The 22,673-nt window shown below is 40.9% G+C and overlaps 1 protein-coding gene across 1 annotated transcript in view; it reads right to left on the bottom strand.

Moving 5' to 3' along the window:
• Window positions 1-351: 351 nt before the first annotated feature.
• ETV5 (ETS variant transcription factor 5) overlaps window positions 352-22,673 on the bottom strand; it is a gene marked incomplete at its 3' end in the record, with an annotated part of 55,991 nt that continues 33,669 nt past the window's right edge. Inside the window, exons 7-12 of the mRNA XM_084231218.1 lie at window positions 16,125-16,384; window positions 14,078-14,137; window positions 9,168-9,236; window positions 8,873-9,042; window positions 4,149-4,250; window positions 352-573 (exon numbers count right to left, since the gene is read on the bottom strand). Of these exons, the coding sequence (XP_084087344.1) occupies window positions 352-573; window positions 4,149-4,250; window positions 8,873-9,042; window positions 9,168-9,236; window positions 14,078-14,137; window positions 16,125-16,384 (883 nt within the window). The remainder of the gene's footprint in view (window positions 574-4,148; window positions 4,251-8,872; window positions 9,043-9,167; window positions 9,237-14,077; window positions 14,138-16,124; window positions 16,385-22,673) is intronic.

Genomic DNA, 22,673 nt, shown 5'->3' with positions numbered 1-22,673 from the left:
ATGCAGATGGTCACACACGCTGTCCCCATTTGTGGGTACTAACCTGAACAAGGTATTGCTTTGCATATATCGTCCATGGGAAGGAGGCTCCATTTCAATCTCTTCCCAGAAACCTTGTCAGGATCAGCACTGAGGCACCAGCCTTTGGTGGTTTTCTGCCACCCCCTGTTCCCACTCCCCAGCCAAAGTATCTGTCTTTAAGGGTGCCAATCCAGAGACAGCTCGGGTTCTCCAGATAATACTCAAAGGGCAAGCTTAGGAACAGCCAAAAACACAAACAAAACCACTGCCCTCGTTTGCCTGAATGGGAACTGCTAGCTCTAGGGTTTGGCCTCTCAGCCACTCAGAAACTTAGTAAGCAAAGCCCTCAGCATAGGGGAGGCTGCTGCAGCGATCCATGTCCAGGAGGTAAGCAGGATTGTCTTCAAAGTGGGTCAGTGGCAGGGTGTCCTCCTCATTGAGGTGGCACTCAGATTCCGCTTTCAGGAACGGACGCTGGTTGTCAGGGAAGGCCATGGAGAAGAGGGCATCTGGGTCACAGACAAATTTGTAGACATATCGCTCCCCAGCCACCTGAGGGAGAAAACACAGCTTGTGAGGCCCAGCTGGAGCAGGCCATGGGGTCCAAGAGAAGCATGAGCTATTTGTTGGTCACCAAGCTCTCAGGGAGTCATTGACCAAAGGACACTCATCAGCTGATTATTGGAATGATTCAGATTTGCTTTGATAAATCCTGGGGACCTGTTATCTGCTAGATATTTTGTTGACATCACAGCTTGGTAAGTCAAAAAAAGTTGAAAAAGAAGATAGGTGAATTTCAAATTCATACTAGATGAACTCTTTGAAAAGAAAATCATAGCCGTCTTATACATACAGCTCAGTTATGTTGAGGCTGGTGCTTGGTGTTTTAAGAAGGTCTCAGGATAGAAAGGTACAATGCAGACGTCAGACCACGCTTTCAGTTACCTACAAAGTCTGCAGTCTTCATAGCGTGGCTTTGTTATTTTGAAGGGCTAGGAATTTGATCAGAGAGCCGGTGTGGAAATTTTAAATTTGTTCCAAAGCCAAATAGAATTATTGCTTTTTGGTTGACCTACAGTTTCAAGTTACTTATTCCACAAGTAGTAGAAGCTACATGGATAGAATTAATAACAATGATTATATGAATTTTATGCATTATAATATTATTAGAATCAAAAGGTCTGGATTAGTCTAAGGTATCAGGATATAGTTGACAAGTTATCAAGTCAATGGGATCCCCACTCTGCTGACTGTTTATTTAGTAATAGCGCAAGGAAATGCAAACCACTGTAAAGCAAATCTAATACGCTTCATTCAGGTAATGTGGATGAGGGCAAGGAAAGCAGCTAAAATTACTGATAAACATTTTAGACTCAAAAACTTGAAATACTGAGTTAATCCCGTCCTTCATTCACTCTGTTGTGGTTCTAAAATCTCTTTTTAATTGCAGAACCATGGTCTTGCTTCCAAATCTTGGGTTTAAGATGTCTGTTGCTACGATGGTTGGTATTACCCCACAAGGCCTTGAAAGCTTATTTTATGGTGACACTTCTATGTCCAGTGACCAGAACCTGGGTGTCTGTACCAACATTCCTTGGAACACAAACACTAGAACTGGAGGGCCGTATGCATGAAACTGGATGATTAGCATCTTTCACCATCTGAAAAATGGCAGGTATGTAAAATTCACCATCTCTAAGACACAGTTCTACACAATTCTCTGGTTTACCACCCCAGGAGCCAGGTCATGGGTGTAGGAATGAGGCAAGAGTGGAAATAATACCAGATCAGAAGATGGGGGCAGATGGCTGTCCCGGTTTGGTCATTAATGAATCTCTAAACCTAATTTTCCCTTTCAAAAATTGGGGTTGTGGGACTACAGTTTTTCTAAGTCTGTCATCAATACCAGCATGTTATTTATCTTTTATTTGATTCTCATTTACTCCTGGGTCATAGACTAAATAAATGATAATCCCTTATATTGGATAGTGCATTACAATCTCTAGGACAGTCTCACATGTATCACCCTATGAAAGTAGAGCAGGGATATTTTCTACATTTTTTGTTGGAAGCAGAGGTTGGAAGGTTAAGTGATTTTCCTCAAGCATACAGGTAGTAAGTGAGATGTGAGGATCTGAACTCTCACAAGCCTCATCCTGGTGTCTTTGCCCATTTATTCTTAAAAGTAAAATTCTCTTCCACTTCCTTAGAAAATCTAGAAATTAGTCTTAGGGACAACTCATTGCCACAGTTCAAGTTACTGTGTCTTGGTTACATTTCCTCATATTGGGTTTGGAGTTGGGAATAGCTAGTGACAGGGAGAAAGAGAGAGAGAGTAAAGGGTAGGTATTAGGATTGGGGGAAAATGGGAAGTGACTGCTAATGGGTATGGGGTCTTTGGGGTGATAAAAAGTTCTAAACCACACAGAATGTGATTGCACAACTCTGTGACTCTATTAAAAACTGTGAAGTTTTACTTGTAAAAAAAAAAAAGGGAAGGAGGGGAGAGGGGGGCGATCACCCACCCTAGAGTCCCTATTAACCGTGCCAAGCACTTAAGTCAAACCCTTAATTCTGCCCCAAAGGAGCTTTTACTCCTGTGGGAGGCACTGACAAGAACGCTGTAGTTTATAACAATGAGAGACAGGCAGCAGTAGAGGTAGAGTGCAGGCACTAACAGAAGCAGAAAAGGGCCCTCCGTAACCCAGCCCGAAAACTTCAGATTCTTGGACAGCAAACAAGAAGGGGCTGGCCAGGTAATGAAGGCGTTAGGAATGTTCTAAAGTAGGATGGTAGTTTAATAGCTATTTTTTTTCATTTTATAGTCCACTTGATAACTTATGTACATGTGACATATATTCTCTAGGAAACACTACGTTAATTAAAAGAGAGATGGCCGTGCAAGTGAAAGGCAGCAAGTATGACTGAGGAAATGGTAGTTAGTTTCCAGACTGACAACCATCTTCCAGCTGTAGGAAGCACTCAAATGTCTATATTTTATGCAGAAAACCATGAAAAGATGTTTAATGATTTTTTTTGGTATAGAAGAACTGGGGTGTAGGCCAGAGGTGTGGGGGGATGGAAGAATTCACCAGAGACAGAGTGGGGAGCAGAACAGGCCGACTGCCTGAAATACACTGCTGAGAGGAGCAACGGGCGAGTCAGGAGAGGTCTACTGCAGCGTGTGGGTTAGCTCCCTGGCTGGGGATAGAACTCAGGCCATAGAGGTGATAGTGCTGAAGCTTGACCCTTAGGCCACCAAGGAGGCCCCTGTTTAATAATTTTTAAGGTGCTAAGAGGCATGTGGGGTCACATTACAACCGGCCTATGAGGAAGATAAAACTGATGTTAGCGTAGACAAGGTCTTGGTGGGAATGACATCTGACTTCCAGTACACACTGGCGGCATCCCTATGTACACTGTCCATGTGAAGGTGTGAGGATAAGGTAACAAAGTAGGAGAAACCCGATGGCTGAGAAAGAGCAATCAAAAATCTGCCATTTTAGGGTTGTGGCTCTTTGTCGCCTGTCCTACTGAGGATTTTATACTGGTGTCCTCAAAAGACACATCATCCTTTATTCTGCAAAGAACAAATGCTACCAGGTGAATCTGCTAACATTTTACAAACACTGGGTTTTTAACTACAAGTCTAGTTTCTGCAGGTTCCAAAAGAATAATAAGATTTCCTTACTATTGATATAATACTTTTGAGAGTATTAAATCAATGGAACTGGAGGTCTAGGTAGGTGTTTTAACAACTAAAGACTTCAACTAAGCTCCAGTGGGAGTAGAAGTCCTCAAGTTGATTCCCTCACGTGCACATTTATAGAGAGAGCAGTTGGCCTAAGTTTCTGGACATTTTCCAGAGATATATGTGAAGGAGAAGAACCTAATTTTCCTATTGTGCATTCCATATAAAACTGTAACCACAGTTTTAAAGGTGCTTTTTATATCTCATTTAACTCTTAAGTTCATTTTTCCAAGATCTTTTCTTACCACAGAATCTTTTCTTACCACTTATGAGGCTCATATTTTCCACCATCCATTATAAACAGTCTTATTACACAAGCCCTTGACATTCTCCTTGAAAGTGGTCAGAGACCTAAGTGTCTCTAGTAATTGCTCACCTTCTGCATGATGCCCTTTTCATAGTAATAGCGTAGAGAGCGGCTGAGCTTGTCATAGTTCATGGCAGGTCGGTTCTTCTGGATGCCCCAACGCCGAGCAACCTGAAGAGACAGGAAAGCAATGGAAACTTATTCCCTGGGCCTGATAGCTCTCTCCCCATCCCAGGAAAGCCAGTTCTATAGCCTGACTGGTTTGGTCAGTGATCTATTTCCCTGACCTGGAAGGAAAAACGCTTAACTCCCTCAAGACCAAACATTCGGCAAAGGTGATGATTCAGTCACAACTGCAGAGAGGTGAGACCTAGAGGTGGAAGGATCCTAGCACTTTAAGATTGCAGTGGGCTTGGCTAATGTCCCAGAGGAAGCAGGCTCTCTACTGTTTCTCCACATATGAATTATTGACCAATACCCATAGACCATTAACATGTTGCCATTAAGTGCTATGGTTTCTGTAGCAGTCAATAAGGAATAATTAGAATGGTCATTCCTGAAACATTAGAAACACACTAGTGAGTTGCTAATGGGCCAGCAGAGCAAAAGTTCAATTCTAATAAGATTGGAGAGGGGTTGGGAGATGTTTACTTATTGCAGCTCATGGAGTAAGGGGGAATCAGATCATTGCAGCCTGCTGCCATCCAATCCTTTGCTCCCAGCAGATTTGCAGAATGGACATTAAAACATGTAGCACCATTATCCACTTAATGAAAAATTAACAGGGCTTCCCAAACAGTTCTGAAGTGCATTATATCCAACCCAGTCCACCTGAGGTGCAGTGATGGGGCAATGTAATTGCAGCTTTGGACAAAGAAGCCTTACAGCAAGAAAACTTCCTAGTGGAGTTCACCCAGTTATCAGGACAACCAAGCAGTTTCTGCTCACAAGTACTTCAACACCCCAAATTCTGCTTATAAGGATGACTGTGAAGATACAAGAATAACCCTGGAAATGTGAGTCTCGTCAGAGGGTCTTTACTTGTGTGCAAACCAGGGGTCATGTTTTGAACATTTTAGCTCAGTCTTGAAAATTTGAGGGGAAAAAATCCTAAAACAAACATATTCCTTTGATTTTTTTTTAAAAGCCAGATGTAAACCATGGAGTGGGAAGTAGAGAGACTGCAAATAGCAAAGTGGATCACAAGGAAGCATTTCACTTCAAGTATTTCCTTCAAGTATTTGGGCAGAATGAAAGGCAACAGCTTCTAATTCAGGACTCTAAAATGACCTTTAATAAATTCCAGAAAAGATCTGATAAGTAAGGACGAATGCATCTGTCCTAATTACATTAGAATAATTCAATAGCCCTGATTCCACTCTGCCTTGCAAGAAACCGTGTGAAAGTTACATTTCCATTCATCAGCTTCATGCCCCTATGGCAAACTCAAAACCCCTGGGTCTCCTTTTCACACTGCACCCATTCAATTCTATCTTTGAAATACCCCAAAAGACAAAATAAATAAAAAATCACACCCCCTGGTTAGATAAAATAAACAATTTAAAGCAATGGAAATTGTGGTAAAAAGGGAACCAATGTATGTTCTTCCACCCTGTTCAATAAAAATGATGCTCAAAAGAAATGACACTGTGGAATATAGAGAAACCTAACAAGGGTCAGTTAAAACCAACATGCAAAACTCTTAATACCTAACTGCAAAACTGAGGCAACCAGAGGGGGAGGATGGTGGGGGAGGGAAGGGGCCCAATGGAGCATGGTAGAGCATTGTTGGGCACAGGTGTTGGGCAGGATGTAAAAATACACAGTGGTAGAGGTTTAAACCCATAACCCCCAAAGCAGACACAATGACATAAACCTCGTTTACCTCAATAAACATAATTTGAAAAAAAAAAAAAAGAGAAAGAAAAATAAATGACACTATGAAACTAGAACTACCATCAACCAACCACAGGGATGTAGGGAACACTGAAAGAAGTCCAATCTCATCATTTTACTATGTTTCGGGGTGGACAACGATTCCTGAATATTCTTAAGCTTCAGGGATGACCTTCTCTCTGGCTGTCACTTGCATATGCAATAGCTTACTGGAGAGAGGTTTTGTGGATGCACAGATTTCAAAGCAGCTCTGGTAGCCATAGTGACTGACTCATCCTCTTGGGCCCGGGCCCTGTGATTCAGTAGCCTTCATCAGGGCTGCTCTTGCTACAGTAAGACATGATGCAGCACAACTTCAGAGCAGCTGGAAATTAGGGCTGCCCCATTTCTGGGGTGAGGGCAGCAGGCAAGAGCTTGTTACCAACTCTTTCTTTCATCTTTCCCATTCAATTACTTTGATAGCGCACATCTTGAGAACTGAGGCTGAGAGAGTTAAAGAATTCACATATCTCTACCTCTCTTTTACAGAGAGAGCAGCCGTAGCAGCACAGGGAGCGGCTCTTTCTAGCAGGCCATCCTTTCAAACGTCCCCATGGCATCAGTTATCTGCCACATGTTCAACAAACAACCCTACCCCCCAAAATATTCATTAATGCAGATTCACAGTTAAAATGGCTCCAGATTAAAGCCGAGTCAGTCATAATTGAGAGGGTGCTAAGCTGGATGACTATCAAAAGACATTTGATTAGGGGGCCTGCCAAAACGCAGCTCTAAAACCACAATTTCCATGCACAGTGTAATGGATATTATGGATAATTACCCAGAGTGCACTACTCAGCCACACAGCTGCCTACAATTACGTCCCAAACAGCTTCCTCCTACGCTTCACCCTTCAAGCTCCCCCCATAACAACTTCTTAAAGCTTTTTCAGGGAGTTGGTATCTTCCCGACAGTAACCAGGGTTGGGCCAGCAAAATTACACAAGGAGTAGACAAACTTAACAAATGTTGCATGTCCTGAGGCCAAAGTGCACATGTGGAGCAGAATGGGTCCTGGGTTAGGAGAACGGAACATTCCGAGCTTCTGGAATGCTCGAGGATTTCAAGGTGGGGTGGTAAGAAGCACTTCCTGAAAAAACAAAGCTGTCCAATCAGCCGAGGAAGCTCAAGGCCACCACAGGCCTCTCACGCGAGTTGGCTGCTTGGCATTTATGAGCATTCTGGATTAATATTAGTTTCTTTATTAAGTAGGAGAGCAGGGGCCCTTTGCCATCTGTTCGTCATTTTCTTACCACTGGTAGGAGAGCAGAAGATTCAATAATAGCTTTACAAAGGGTCATAACCAGGTCTACCTGCAGCTGGACAGCCTGTGCTTAGGCCTGAGGCAGTGGCAATAAAGTAATAAAAGCTCCTGTTTGTGAAATGAGATAAATCAATAAAGGCTGCCCACATGACAGATTTACTTTCAAAGGCCTCAGTAAGTCTAGGTGACTTACTTTCCTCAATCCTCACATAAACCAGGCCATGTTACGAGGAGAAGCAGCAAGAAAAAGAATGTGGGTTGGGTGCCTGGAAGCCCAAAACGTGGCTTAGTCAAAAAGAAACCCTTAGGAAAACATAGCAGTACCAAACCCTGGCTCTGAAGAAACGCTACGTCTTAACAGAAGCAATTTACGGCAGGAGATAGTCACACATCTCCATTTTTGTGAATGATACAAGATAGGGAATGCCATTCACATATCCTTTTTTTTTTTTTTTTTTTACATATTACTGCCTTTAAATGAACCCTTTCTTTGTTTCCTACCAAATTATAAGATTCTTTATTAGTTTTTAATCCACATGTTCTTCTTTTCCTAAAGTTAACCTTCAGACCATTTTCTTCTTTCAAACCAAGGGCCATGTTGTTACCCCCACTCTTAACCCCACACCTGCTATTAAGCCCTTGCTGTGTGAGAGCGAATCCTAGAGTAGCTCCACAACATGTAAAACTGCAGTTCTTGCTCAAATGCCTTCCAAGAGAACCATCTCCATTTCAATTACACCCAAAGACACCATTAGCTCTCACTGATTTTATATAGAATGCCTAAGTATATGCTACGAGAAGAAGCATATTTTCAGATTTTCCATTTATAATCTCTCTAAATTCTAAATCAAACAGAAATTAAAAATCAGCCCCTAGAGAATATGCTGAACTGTGAGCCTGATTTAATTTACTTTGTTGTATCATATTTGGGAAAAGGGTTCTTGGTGTGTCTGCCCCACTGAAGAGATGGTGTGGTGCTGTCCATCAGTAGGCAATAGTTCTGGGCAAACGGGCAGAAAAATTTGTTTTTCCTATTAACAAAATAATGAGTATTTGTGTCATTTCTGAACCAATGTGTTGCCACATAATATACCCAAGAAAAATCTAAGCTCATAAAACTGACCCATCTCTGATTATTTTATTTCTACAGGTTAAAACAATTTGAAATATGCAGTGAGATAGCTGTAATATATTAACAAAATGTCACATAATATGTTCATGTAGCTTCAGATACAGGCTAGGATATGAAGGCTGACACCAAAACAAGTTGCTATCGTGGTGACAACACTTGAAAAACTTTCCCAGAGGGAAAAAGTCTCCACTTGTAGGTAAATCTCCATGGACTCACGCCCCAGATTTCACAGAAGTGTTACTAATATTTTTATATATTCTACAGCAGAGAACTCTACCTGTCCTTGAATTATAAATTGTCCTATCAGTAGGAAAGGCACTGCCACACCCACTGACCAGGTCAGAATTGGAATGAGAAGAAAGCATATTTAATGCCTCAATAAAAGCCTCAAAGGAAATCTAAACACGAGCAAGCATCATCACTATCATCAGCAAATAAACAGTCATTGGAGTTCAGTGCTTACCTCTTCAGGTTCTATCAGCTTGAACTCCATGCCTCGGCCTGTCCAGGCAATGAAGTGGGCATTGGCTGGGTCATCAAGAAGAGTAACCAGGAACTGCCACAGCTGAAGGGAGCCACGTCTCTGGTATGGGGGCCCCTCCCGATACATCGTGGGTTCTTGTTTGACTTTGCCTGTTTGGAAGCAAGACAAGTATGCAACAGTTCAGTCTTAAGTTTCTCAGGTGAGCTGGACAAAAAGGTGCTGTAACTTCTCCAACACTACAGCTTAGCAACAAGCCTTGGGTGGGGCTACTTACCTTCCAGTCTCTCAGGAACAACACAGGTGTCATCAAAGTACAACCGGGGGTCCTTTTCATATGAAAAACCTGATGGGGAATTACAAAGAAAGAATGTGTGGCTTAACACAAATCTGTGTTCTACACAAAAACTCTGGGTTTTAAGACTAAAATGGGATTCTACCACTTCAGGTCTTAAGCCCTATTTAGTGCTGTGTCTATGCCAGACTGAAATTTTGGGGCACTTCAAAAGGACTTAGGGAGTTGTGTTCTGATGTAATCACCTGAGCCTTGGTCAGCAGCATCAGTACCTGCTATTAGAGCTAAGACTATGGGGAGGCAGTGAATCACCAGTAAGGTCCTTCACATCTTGCTTAGGAGCTCTGCATGGAGCAGCCTAGCTGCAACTAAGCCTTTTTATCTGAAAAGACATCTCATCTATTTCAGTTGGCCTCACTGGGTGGATCTGGTTGATCTGCACATAATCTTGCTATTTTCCTTTTAGTGAGTATTAATTTCAACCTTTCCTACAACTTGTCCTAGCTGCCCACACACCTTGTTCAATTATGAAATAGCTTGGAGGAAAGAGAATGTTGCCAAAATGAGCAAAGACTTGGCTCATGAAGGAATGCAAAGAGCAATAAGTTTAAAAGCAAACTGCAGGTAAGATCGTCAGACATAGCAGAAGGAATATGAAGAGGTTTTCTAGCAATAAAACTTATCCATTGTATAGGTAACAAAACAGGTGAAGAAAGGGGAACAGACAAATCCAACAACACAAGTAAGTGGAAGTGAAAGGTAAGTCAGGCAAGAAATAGAAGGGGTCAAGGAGAAGGGAGGATGGCTTGACAGCATCAGTCAACCCTTACTATGCATTCAGTGCTTCCCACTGTGCCATCAGGTACCCTGACAACATCAGTGGTTCAAAACAAAGCCAGTTAACAGGTAGCCTTGATGGAGACCACATCCTTCCCTGTGATCTAGCCTGCGAATGTGTCAGTGCAGGATCCTTTACCAATGCATTTCTCAGGGGAAAGCACCGAAGCTCCTGTCTAGGGCGCTCCCTGTTCTCGGGTTGATTCAGCTGGCCGGGTAGCATGTGCGTATTCAGGGATGCTCTGGAGACAGGCAGGGGAAGCCACTCTGAAGTGAAGGGCTATCAATCAAGTTTGAAAAGGATTCATTATGACTTGAAAATCTATGCATCAAGGTGCCAAGAAATAATCTGCTGTTCTTTTTGTCCTATCAGCCCAGATGAAGTGCTTCTTGGTAGGACCAGCACCATTTTTAAGAGGCCTAGGACTGGGAAAATACTGTCCAGTTTAGAAGAAACTGAGATTATTTTCAGGTTGATAGTATTCTTTTTTGATTCCTCAACCCACAGTAATATTTCTCTGTTACTCAACTATAACAAAGAAGTATATATTATTGGCATTTACTTATATTTATATTTAATTCAAGAAATGTTTATGTCAGGCACTGTGCTAGAAGAGGGTAGGGGAGCAAGAAGTATACAGACTTGGCCCTTGCTCTCATGGAGCTTGCATCCCAACTACAAAGACAGTAAAATAAAAAAAATAATAAATGAGACATGATGTAGTATGAAATATTAGAACGCAGGCCCAAATAGCTCTGTGAATTTGAACAAGTTAAACTCTCTGAGTTTCAGTTTCCTTCTTGTGAAGACTGCACAAGATGATAATTCTCACCACATGGGGTTACAGTGAGAATTCATGTGTAAGGAAGATGGGATAACTCGCCTCCCATTGCCAACCTCCTGTGGCTTTGTTTTCCTCCCAGGTTTCATTACCCACATGTGATAGTATGTTATTGTAAAAAGCACTTACGGGTACAAGCATGGGGTACCCACACCTGTAAATATGGTGACCTGGGCTGGGAAGCCAGCTATCACAAGGGCTTGGTTGCTGTCCGCCTGCTTCCCTGCCTGCTGGTTTGCCTGTATATCCAGTCCCCTGCTTCTGCATTAAGGGCATTTCAGATATATGTAAGGCTCCAAGATTCTTTTTCCATTTGCCCAAATCAACAGTGAACACGCTTACCCTGGGATGGTGGCATAACACATATATATACATATATAGTCTGTTCCATTAATCTAATTATTGTTACACCAGAGTGCCAGGAATAGCTCCTGGTACGTAAGTGTACGAGTTGTAATAAAAAAAAATATATAGTAATTGAGCATGTGATAAATATTATTAAGACATTAACTAGATCATGTAAGTACTTCATTTTATATCCTGTCATGTACTCTTAAATTCTTTGAAAATAAGGACCATGCTTTGAATATTTTAGCATTTTTATAACATCAGGTATATAACAAATGTTCAATAAATAAATGAGAATCTAGTTGCCATCAAAAAATAAAAATATTTAAGAATACAATGCTAACTTTTAAATCAGGCATTCAGTGAATCCTATAATGAATTTATTCTGAAATTTGGTACCAGGAAATTGACTTTTATGACAAAATGTTATAGTTCATATTATCAATGAACTATAATGATACAGCTTAATTTACTGTGCTTCATGCTTTTGGCCTTGGCTCCCGGGGAGCTAAATACTTCCTGACTTTCATATGGATTTTGATACTCAGTGATGTTTTAATAGCCTTATTATGAAGTCGTTATTAGTGAACTTTTTCCAGCTTTACATACCTTGTTATTTTTAAAGCTACTGTGCCCCTAAGGTAAGGAAACTGCATTCACAGTATATTGGGGGGAAAATGTATATCTAGATTAAATTCTAGGTTTGGTTTACAAAGTAATCAGATGAGGGCCTACCGTGAGTATCATTTTGGTGTATTGTGTGGTTTCTTGTTATTGCCACATGTGATTCTCTAAAACATCTGGAAAATGCTGTTGGTTTAAGTGAAATTTAAGTCAGTTGAATTTGCACCAGCAGTTATATCAGTTGTGGCCACAACCATGCAATCACTTAAAAAAAGGTGACAGGAAGGAAGAACCTGTTTGAGGTGCAAAGTGGAAATGAAAGATTCAGAGCAGAATGCGAAGATTCCAGGTGAACGCTTAAGGGAGGATGGCTATCTTAGTAATCACAGATGCCAATCAGAAACACTTGTCTCACTAACTGTTTCACGGGCATCTGTGGTCAAGCTTGTATGAGGATAGAAAAACCATGTCAGGGTAATTTAGAGCAATTACGAAAGCTGGTCTCTTTGTAACTAACTTCTTCAATGTGTGTGGGGTTAGGAAAAGGAATGGGAAAGAGTGGGGGGAAACCACGTAAATTCTGTGTGTAGTAAGCAGCCCGATGCCTTACTAAAAATATTTCTTTTAAGAGCATGCTCCTTTCTAAATGTTGTAATTATGCAAAATGTTTTCCTCCTTCTCTTCCCCCACTCCCTCCTAGTTTGCCTGCTGCAGACATCAATTACTGCTGTAGAAACATTCTCGAACCTGGAAGAGAGCCCCACACAGCTGTGCTGTTCAGAGTCCGAGGTCTGGTAGACAGTCCTCTTTCCAGGCTGGACACTACTTAAGCACATCATGGGGTGCCAGTGCACCCTAACCAAGTCAGTATGAAGCAGTCGCCTGTAGAAACCACTTCTGAGAACCAATCACTTATAAAAACCAGCCTATGCTTCACAGTGCTGTTTTACCCACCCTCTTTCATCCTTGCCCTAAATCTCTAGAGAACAGTGATTGGCAACCTGGATGAACACTGTGATCACCTGGGGAGCTTTAAAAATTAAAGTCTGGGTCCCACCCCAGAATTTCTGATTTAACTGCACTGGGCAAAGCCAGGACATCAAAACTTTCAAAAGCTCCCCAGGTGATTCTAATGTGCAGCCTAAACTGAGAATCACTGCACTATGGTAGTTCTCAGACCTCAGTACTCAGAATCTCCTGGAGGCCTGGATAAAACAGATTGCTATGCTCTGCCCCTGGGGTTTCTGATTCAGTAAGTCTGGGTTGGTCCTGAGAATTTTGCATTTCCAACAAGTCCCAGGTGAAGTTGATGCCCTGGGTTTGGGAAAATCACACTAATCTAGTGTAGGGTAAAGAAAATATCAGGCTTTTCTGCCCTTCCGCCATCAGGATAGATGATGGATCCTTGTCCTGAATGCATGCCTGATGGCGGGCACCTGGAATAGGGTGTGGGCATAGGTAGATGGGATTCAGCTGAGCTAAGACTGTGCTTTTAAGGGCGGCGTCACGGGGACGCCAGCAGCAGCAGGAGCAGCAGCAGCGGGAGTAACAGTAGAAGCCGAAGCAGAAGCTGAAGGAGCAGCAGTAGAAGCAGCAGAACGAACACTAGAGCGCCCGGATAGAGTGAGGATTTGCTGGGGGCTGGGAGGACTGCCAGCCTCCCGGCCCCCCAGCACCCCTGCCTGCCATATGCCTGGTGAACCCCAAATAAAAAACCTGCAAAACTACTGAGGACTCTGACTCCTCCTTTACCCGGTCTGCATGGGATCAGAAAACCTGCACTGTGTCCAGTCCTGCCCCTTTACATCTAGATATTTATGGAGATCTTTATGATAGAAAATAAGACATTCTTCTGGGGAACCTGCTCTAAGGAAAAATCTTCCCAATTTCAATGTTCAGCAGGAAAGCCTTTAACCTACCATCTCAAATTGTATACAGCTAGATAACTTCTTGTATGGGAATGTGCAAACCAGGTTGATTCACTTTTGCTTCATATTATTCATTGACCCTAGCTTAGAAGTTAGGGTCACTGTGACTGAAAATGATGGCAGCCCTCACAGTGCTCAGGAAAATGCCTCAGCCCCTTTGGCCCACAAGTGGAAGACTATGGTCAATCAGCTCACAAGTTCATGAGCTCAGGAAGGTTTAACTATGATCTCAAATCTTAGCCTGGACATTGAGCAATATAAAGCTTGCTGAAATATTACTAACAACAACAACAACAACAAAACAGCTATTTACCTTCATGGCTGCTGGAGAAATACCCTCCTCTCATGTAGGATGACTGGCAGTTAGGCACTTCTGGAAGAAACATAACACACAGACACACACACACCCTGTGTCAATAGCTTCTGCAGTTGAATCAGAACATCAGTTGAACTGAAGCTCTGCATCAAAGCTCCTAAGCCTTCTCCTGCTCCAAGGTCATGTCTTTTTGACCTTGTCCTGGGAAAAGGGCACCAACTCAATAAGCAACATGGGAAACTACCCTCTCAGACTAGAACTTGTGGCTCTTAATCTAGAATCATGAGAGAGTAAAATGATGCCTCACTCTCATAATTCGCTCATTTTAGAAATTATTTAACACCAAATCTGGTGAGATAGTTAATGATAGAAAAAGAAATTGGCTTTCCAAAAGCAGTCTTTGCCTTCTGTCTATACTGTCTCAGGGTGTTTGGAGGGGAGAAGGATCACTTCAGATCTTTCCCAATTTGTTCTCTTCTGCTACTGGTCACACCCAATTCTGCTCAAAGAAGTGGGAGTATTTTTAGGCCGAAGAGATTAGGGGATTTGAAGTTAGGCAGCTAGTACAAGACATGGCCTGAGCTGGGGCAGGGGTTTGGAAGTACATTTTCACCACGATGGGACTGTTAAACTGAAGGCCCACACTCAAGTGATCATGACTCCAGGCTTTGTGTTACGACGCTGTTTGTCAAAAGGAAAGACAAGACAGTTGAGTCGTACCCACGTGGGATGAGGCTTTACCTGGGGGAACAGCATTCAGAGAAAGATGGATATGGTATCATTTGCTGACTGTTATATTTGAGGGAGGGGTGGAATGAGAAACCAGTCAGGACAGATTGAAATGTCAGTCCCAAAGGAAAAATGTTGCTGGTCATGTCTGTTCCCGAGAAAAATACATCAAAGTTTTCAGGAGGAATGCCAGTGGAAATTTTGTAAGCTATCAATACCTGACACTCGGTAATTTTTGTATCATAAAGCCAATAGGTATCTCCTTTCTGCCTACCCCCTTAGCCTTTCTCATAACCATTTCGGCCTGAATTGAGCAATTTACATATTACCTCAAAGAAAGTCAAGAGCAAATTTAATATCCCCTTCCATTTGCAAAAGTCATTTAAGTACATATTGCCCCGCTCACCCATCCCCAGGATCTTCAAGAATATGTAAGGGAAAGGGCTGATAACCTAACCACCACCCTCAAATCCCTTTAGCACCAACTGCAAAGAAAGAATGAAAAAGTTTAAGTCATATCTGATAGAAGGGGAAACAAAGAGGAGGAAACAATTTCTAAATACGTAAGCTGTACAATTTCCTTAATGACCATGTTTAATATGCCAGGCCTATAAAATTTGGAGAAAGAGAGGGGGGTAAGGAGGGGAGGGCTCACAAGTATTGTTTAAACTTACTGATAGACTTAAGTTTCTAGATAAGAGGTAACCCATAGCCAAGTAAGAGATGCCCAAACATGTATATTCCTCCCCACCGTGTAAACCAGCAGCCACTGAAGGACACAAGAACAGATGAAAACACTGCAATAGAGCATTAAATCCCATGAGGCAACTGTGAGAGAACCTTTCCACCACCCCACACAGTTGACATTCCAGGTGTGTTCTTGCAACATCATTCAAGAACAGAAAAAAATCCCATCCTATATGTGACCTCTTCCCTATACTTATATTGAGAGTTTAGTAAGGGCTGTTGTATTAAGAAAAAAGAAAGTCACAAAACTAGAGGCAGGATTAAAATGACTAAATAATGCTCCTTGTGTCCAGTGACCCTAAGATAACAGGTCTTCAAAAGGGCATCACTGAGATTGGACCCCAGCAATCTTCAGGCTTGGCCACCGAGGTATCTGCCTACTGTTTGCATGGCTTCTGTTCTGCTTGTATTCAGCTATGTATATAACATGTCTGCTTTTTATTAGCTCCTAAACATTTTGAGGACAATTTTTATAAAATTCTTTCCAAAGTCCTACACATTGAAGACAATTAATAATCAGACAGATGAATGAGAACAAAGAAAGGAATGGTGTGGTATGTATGCTAACCTGAATCAACGCAGTAGTCCCGGGGTTCCTGCTTGATTTCCATTGGTGACTGGAATCCATGTGCTGGGGGGCCTGGCATGCCTGGCAACCCATGTTCATAGAGTGGGTCATGGTACTCTTGTTTGAATCCCTGAGGGGGTGGGGGAGCTGCAGGGACAATAGGTTCTGACATTTGCCGGTGGTAATTGGGGCGATTATCTCCAGGAACTCCTGACTGAGGAGGAAAGGGGTGGCAGGGTTCAGACAGTTGTCTCTGAAATCTGTAAGAAGAAAGTAGTTATATTGTTTAACTAAGAACATGATGAATGGCTACTAGGATTAAGCACTAAAGATTAGAAGTCCAGATTAAGGGAATTATTTGCACAGGTATTCATTAATGTTTATTTCTGGACTTTTTATCCTTTTCCCAAAATTATATTTCACATCTCTTAAGTCAGGGAGTGACAAAAGACAAAGCGATAGCCTATTTTATATATAAAACCAATTATTTGCAAATAGCATTAATACACAGTTACAGTCATACAGACATATATGTTTGATCACTAATTCATCCATTCTCTCATGTGTATATAGAACTAATTTTTAAAGACCAAAGAGAACAAATCAGCCAGTTAGAAAATATAACAAAAAATAATCTGACAGTAGGTTTGTAATAGCAATAAAATAATCTGACAGGTTTGTAATAGCAATATAAAAACATACAATCATTAATAATAATTAGGGAATGTACAGTCCATAAGGAAAAAAATACTTAAAATTGGTTTTTGAAGAAAAAAAAATATAAATAGAAAATATTTAAGACTTTGAATGATTTACTTACTGAAAGTTAGTCTATAAAAGCAACTTATTCTATAAAAGGCAATTTAGCAAAATGATCCTAACTTTATTTTAAAGATAAAATGATTTTTTAAAAGAAGTAATGACTGATGAGATATTGGCAAATATTATAGTCACAATAGTAGTATCAAAGGAACTGAGTGGGAAGTAGTAAACTGTCAAGTATATTCCAAATTTTACTATTTGTTAAGGTTAGAATTTTAATCTAATGCAGGAAAAAGTTAAACCGCAGTTTTATACCATGTGCTAAAATAATTTTCATTATGAATTAAAGATTTCAATGTAAAACCATAATAGTATGTGTAAAAACTGATATAATCTTGGAGTGAAGGGAAATGTTTCTGTGCATCATACCAACAGCCAAGCCATGAAGTAACTGTGGCTATACCTTACTGTATAAATTTCTATAATCAAAAAAATAGAAACAAAACCAAAAATAAAACTGGGGAAAATTCTCTAATGAGCACAGCAATGGTATTATTGTTGGTGCCTGCTGTTCCCCTCAGCAGTGTATTTCGGTTGATCTGCCTGTTCTGTTCCCTGCTCTGTCTGGTGAATCCTCTCACACCACCCCCTATACCTCTGACCTATACCCCAGTTCTTGTATGCATGAGTGAATAAATTTTTGGAAAAAAAAAAAAAGATTTTGCCTTTAAAAACCAACAAAGATAAACATCCTAATAGAAAAATTGGATAAAGGGTATAAGTAGAAAAATCACTAAAGAAGAAATACTAATGGTCACAAACAAAAAAATTAACTCCATTATTAATCATTTTAGATAGGTATACACAGAGAAACAGCTTTTCTTGATTACTTGGAAGATGAGTAGGCTAATTTCTGTACTTGATCTTAGCCAAACGGCCAGGAAGAGGCTAATTTCTATGCCTGGCACATTAAAAAATACTGAAATCATAGGTAAAATTAGATCTATCTACAAAGATGGCCATCAGTGCAAATGTCTAACAAGGGACCTAAGTGATACAGTCACTTAGTTAAAAGCAACAATCAAACATGAAATATGCAAATGTGTCAGAACCTAGAAAGACTATTTGAATGTATTATAAATAGGCAGGTTGAATAAAAAAAGTATGGTATCAGATAAAATCTTGGGATTTACACCTAAAAATTAACATTGATCATTTTTGGGTGGTTATGATTTTAGCTGGTTTTCTCTTTTCATCACAATTTAGTAACAAATATACAACATTTTATAAGAACAAAGAAGTCATTTGTTACTGTTTTTAATCAACGAGTACCCTTTAGCTGTTGGAGAAATCCAGATGTATGCCAACTGTCCTGAGCCTGTAGGGAAGTCAGTTAGTAAAAGGGAATGTCTGAAGTCTTAACAGGATGTCGCTTCAGGGAAGTGAGAGAGGGCCCATTTTCTTGGCTTCAATTTCCTCACATGTAACAAGGGGATGCATTATCTATCAAAACCCTACTAGGATGATGAAATAATAACATGTCTACAAAGCCTGGTTTCTGCCATTGCAGTAATCACTGACTACTGGGGTAGGCTTCAGAAGGCTGGTAACCCCCATTTCCAGGTCTCAATATGAAACATGTATCAAGCACTAACCTGTGTGTATAAAGCAATGCTTTTGTGAATGTATGTCCTCAAGTAGAAAGCAGGAGCCAAAGTTCAGAGAAAAGGAAAGGATTTATACCTAATTTCAATGAATTTTTATAAATCAACACCATAATCTTATCATTAAGGACTTCTTTAATTTTAGCTTCAATCCTAGGAATAGCTTTAGTCAAAGATTTGAATTTGATTTGAATCAATCTGTGGCAACAGGTGGCCAACAGATTTCTAGAACATCAAGATTTAAAATCATAAACTGAAGAGATTTGGGGGCAGATAACACTGCTGATCAGGGGCCAGCATGGCACTTAGTCTCCGTGTGCCTCTATTACCTTGCCAAAAGCAGCGATAAAGATCATTTTATAACATGAAAATCACTGAACAACCTTATATATCTTTATTCTTTTATCTCAGACATACTGATCCTTTTATCCCAAACATCGACAGCATCAGACTCTGTCGGGCCAATACAAATTTTACAAACTATGTAAGGTTTCATGGGGGTGTTGAATACATTACAGTGGAACTTCATCGGGAATGAGATTTTCAAGGTTGCAGTTATTTAAGGAAACCTTTAATGGTCTTTGGAGAAGTGTAAATTTGAAACTTGGGTTTAGGCTTGACATTTAGAAAACAGGCACCAGCAGCACACAGCAAGCCTGAATTTTTAAAGCAAATTCTGAAGTGGGCAGAAAATATGAAGATTTTAAGGCCTTACTGTAATCAAGCACGCAAACTGACACTAGCAGGAATGGACAGTAAACAAGGGAACCCATCCTCCATGTTCCCTCTCCTTTCCCCTCCACCACCATCTCAGCACCTTCAAAGGTGACCTCCACCAGCCACTTCCTTTGATGGCTCTGAGATGAAACTACTCAGCTCTGTAACCAGAGCCTTTGCAGCTGGCAGGCCCATTCACTCCACTTCCGTTCCGTGCTCACCTTCTCACCTTCCAGAATGAAACTCTAGAGTTGGCCTGGTATGGCCTCTTCAGGAAAGAGTCCTTCTATGTGGGCACTAGCCAGCAGCCCCACCCCCTTCCCACAGTGGAACCTGAAGGGTACGCAAAGCTTAGGGGCCTGGGATCTGTAGAACAGATTCTATAATTGGTATGGTTCAGTCATGGTTTGTTTTGAGGGAGTGGGTGTGACAAAGGATATCCTAAGGGTAGGTCACAAAACCAACACATTTGGAAGAAAGAGTCTCTCAGAGATTCTTGCCAATAATGGCTTTTATTTGCAGAGATTAGAAAAGTAATTCAGTTCTTGTCCTCAAAAGACATTCTGTGAACTTTACTCACTGACCTTCATTTGAACCCCGTGTTCCCCTTTCCACAATCCTTTTGAAGTATCTAAGGATGTTCTGTATATATAATTCAGTTATGACAAAGATGCCTCTTGTTTACTGAGGCAGACAATCGTTAGCAATGGAGAGGCAGCTGGGCTTCCAACAAATCTCTTCGCCTGCTAACTCCCCTCTGCCTGTCCCCCACTTGTTATCCCAACAGAGCTGAGGCCTAGTGAACTCACAGTTGGTGAGCAAAAGGAGACTTCAGACTACTGAGTGAGTCTAAATTCAATAGATTACAGATTAAGGCTTTTTCAGTGCCAGTTTATTTAAAGAACCAGTTATTTATTTATTTGTCAGATTTATATAGCGCCTCTCCTCCCAAGAGCTCACCCACGCTACCAACATTTGGTTTACGTTATGAAAACCGTTAGATGCTTTTTCTGCATTTCCTTTTCGGTTTCTGCTGCCAACACACAGAGTAAACACAATGCTTGGAGGAAAAAAGGAGAAAAGCATAGATTTGATGATGGCTACCCTGTGGCAATGGGTGCCAGGTGAAGTGACAGTTTGGAGGTCAGCTGAGAGGGGATATATAAAATTGACCAAGAAACCGATATCAATATTTCTGTTAAGGTTAAAGATGACAGAAAGTAGAGAAGCAGCATAGCTGGACAAGAAATTCTGATTGTGAAGTCAGAACATTCTGGGCTGAAAGCCAATTTTTACCACTTACTAGCTGTGTGACCTTGGGTGAGTTATGTAATTGCTCTGAGCCTCAGTTTTCTTGTCAGTAAAATAAAGACAACCAGGATACGTGTCCCAAGGGCCTGTGGTAGAGATTACATATGATAATGCCTGAAACAGGGCCCAGCACACTGCTAAGTTCTCGATATATATTAACCTCAACCACCACCGTCAACTACCTCAGTTCTTCCCCCACCTTTCACAAGCTAAATTCAGACACTATGCAAATGTAAGGGAAGAGGCTTAAGGAACTGGGAGAAAATGGCACACAAGTAACTGACATAACAAAATAGAGTTTACTACTGCCTATGCAATATCCATTCTCTTCTCAGAGAGAAAAATGCTGATTTTCATTTTGGGTGGCAATGTGCCAGTCAATTTCACATTAATGTTTATTTTCCTGTCATATACCAAGATTCAGACATTGTTCCAAAACAAAATCTATCACCATCCCTAAAAGCATGCCAAAGAACTCCAACACAGCTCTCAGGCCCTTGTGAGGCCAGTCAGGCTAGCTGGGCTCAAACCTGGCCCATCTAAACTGTTATGAAACACTGAAAGATGAGAAACAAAATATGTCCTTTAAAAGCCTAGATGACTGATTTGGAAACACCAAATATGGAAGGATAGTGATGTAATTAGGAGAGATGACTAGGATACTAGATGGTGAAAGTATTAGTTTTGTATGTACAACACTAATAAGTCTGATGATGAAGAGAAAAGATTAGAGATAAAAAGGAACTTTATGTTTTTTTTTTTTTAATTTTCTTTTTTTTTTAATAGAGGCATGTTTTATTTATTTATTCATTTATTTGTTTGTTTGTTTTTTTTTTGTTTATACATGCACTGGGTACAGTCAGAAGCACGGGAGGGCAAGAGAATTCACCAGAGCCAGAGCGGGGAGCAGAGCAGGCAGAAGGACCGAAGGACACTGCTGAGGGGAGCAGCGGGCGGCAGGAGAGGTCTGCGCGCCATGTGGGACCCTCCTCTGGTGGCCGGGGAGCAGCCGGGGATCGAACCGGCGCCGCAGAGGCCGCGGGCAGCTTCGCAACCCAGCGCTCAACTGCTGCGCCACCAGGGAGGCCCGGAACTTTATGTTTTAACACTTAATAGTAAACAATGAAACAACTTAAAATTTTAACTTGTGATACATGTATCGTTTTAGTACGGTTTTCTTCATGGAATGGAAAAGTGATTTTTAAACAGTAAAGCTGTCATAGAAGCTAACATTTACTGAGTACCTTCTCTGGGCCAATATGATTGCATTTGATCCACTCAATGTTTCTTTGTGGTACAAATCTACTATCCTTGCATTTTCAGATGAAGAAAACACAGCTTAGAGAAGTTAAGTGCCTGCTTGAGGTCACACAGAAAGGAAGTAGCAGAGCTGGGACTCAATTCCAAGCTTGTTAGTTTGTGCAACTCCAGAGTCACTGGCCTCAACTGTTTCTGTACTTGTTTTTTAAACACTCTCACTGACATTTAAATAAAAGATATATAGTCCAGGCAACTAGAAAACTCCCGTATGTTTGAGAATGTAGAAATATATAAAGAACTTCTTGAGTGAAAGAAATAATAGAAAACATTTGGAACTGAACTTTTTAAGTATCACAAATCAGAACTCAGGGGATACAAGCTAAAGCAGGACATGGGTAGGGAGATCAAATAATTATCCACACCAGGATATTTGGGGTTGGGCATACAAGAGGATGCTATCGGCAGTGACTTCAGATAAGTCATAAACAGTGAGTAATCTGAAGCAAAATGAATGTGTTTAGGACAAATGCTTTTTGATTATATGCTTATACTATTTTTTTAAAGTCAGAAATAAAACCAGAGAAATTAGAAAAGGAAAACCAGAATAAACCAAAAGAAGGTATAAAGAAAAGAGAAATAAACCAAAAAAAGAGAAAATAGAAATAAAATATTTTAGTACAATAAACACCAATGAAATAGAAAACATCGAATAGAGAGGATGAACAAATCTGCACTGATTTCTTTAAAAGACAAATGATGTGTGACAAGACTAAGAAAGACAAAAGGTCGAGATAAATGGTTTTTCCGGTAACACCAATTTCCCAGATTTAAGGAA

The sequence above is a fragment of the Talpa europaea genome, assembly GCF_964194135.1.
Source record: "Talpa europaea genome assembly, chromosome: 4".
Lineage (NCBI taxonomy): Eukaryota > Metazoa > Chordata > Mammalia > Eulipotyphla > Talpidae > Talpa > Talpa europaea.
This window is presented reverse-complemented; position numbering and strand designations above follow the sequence as displayed.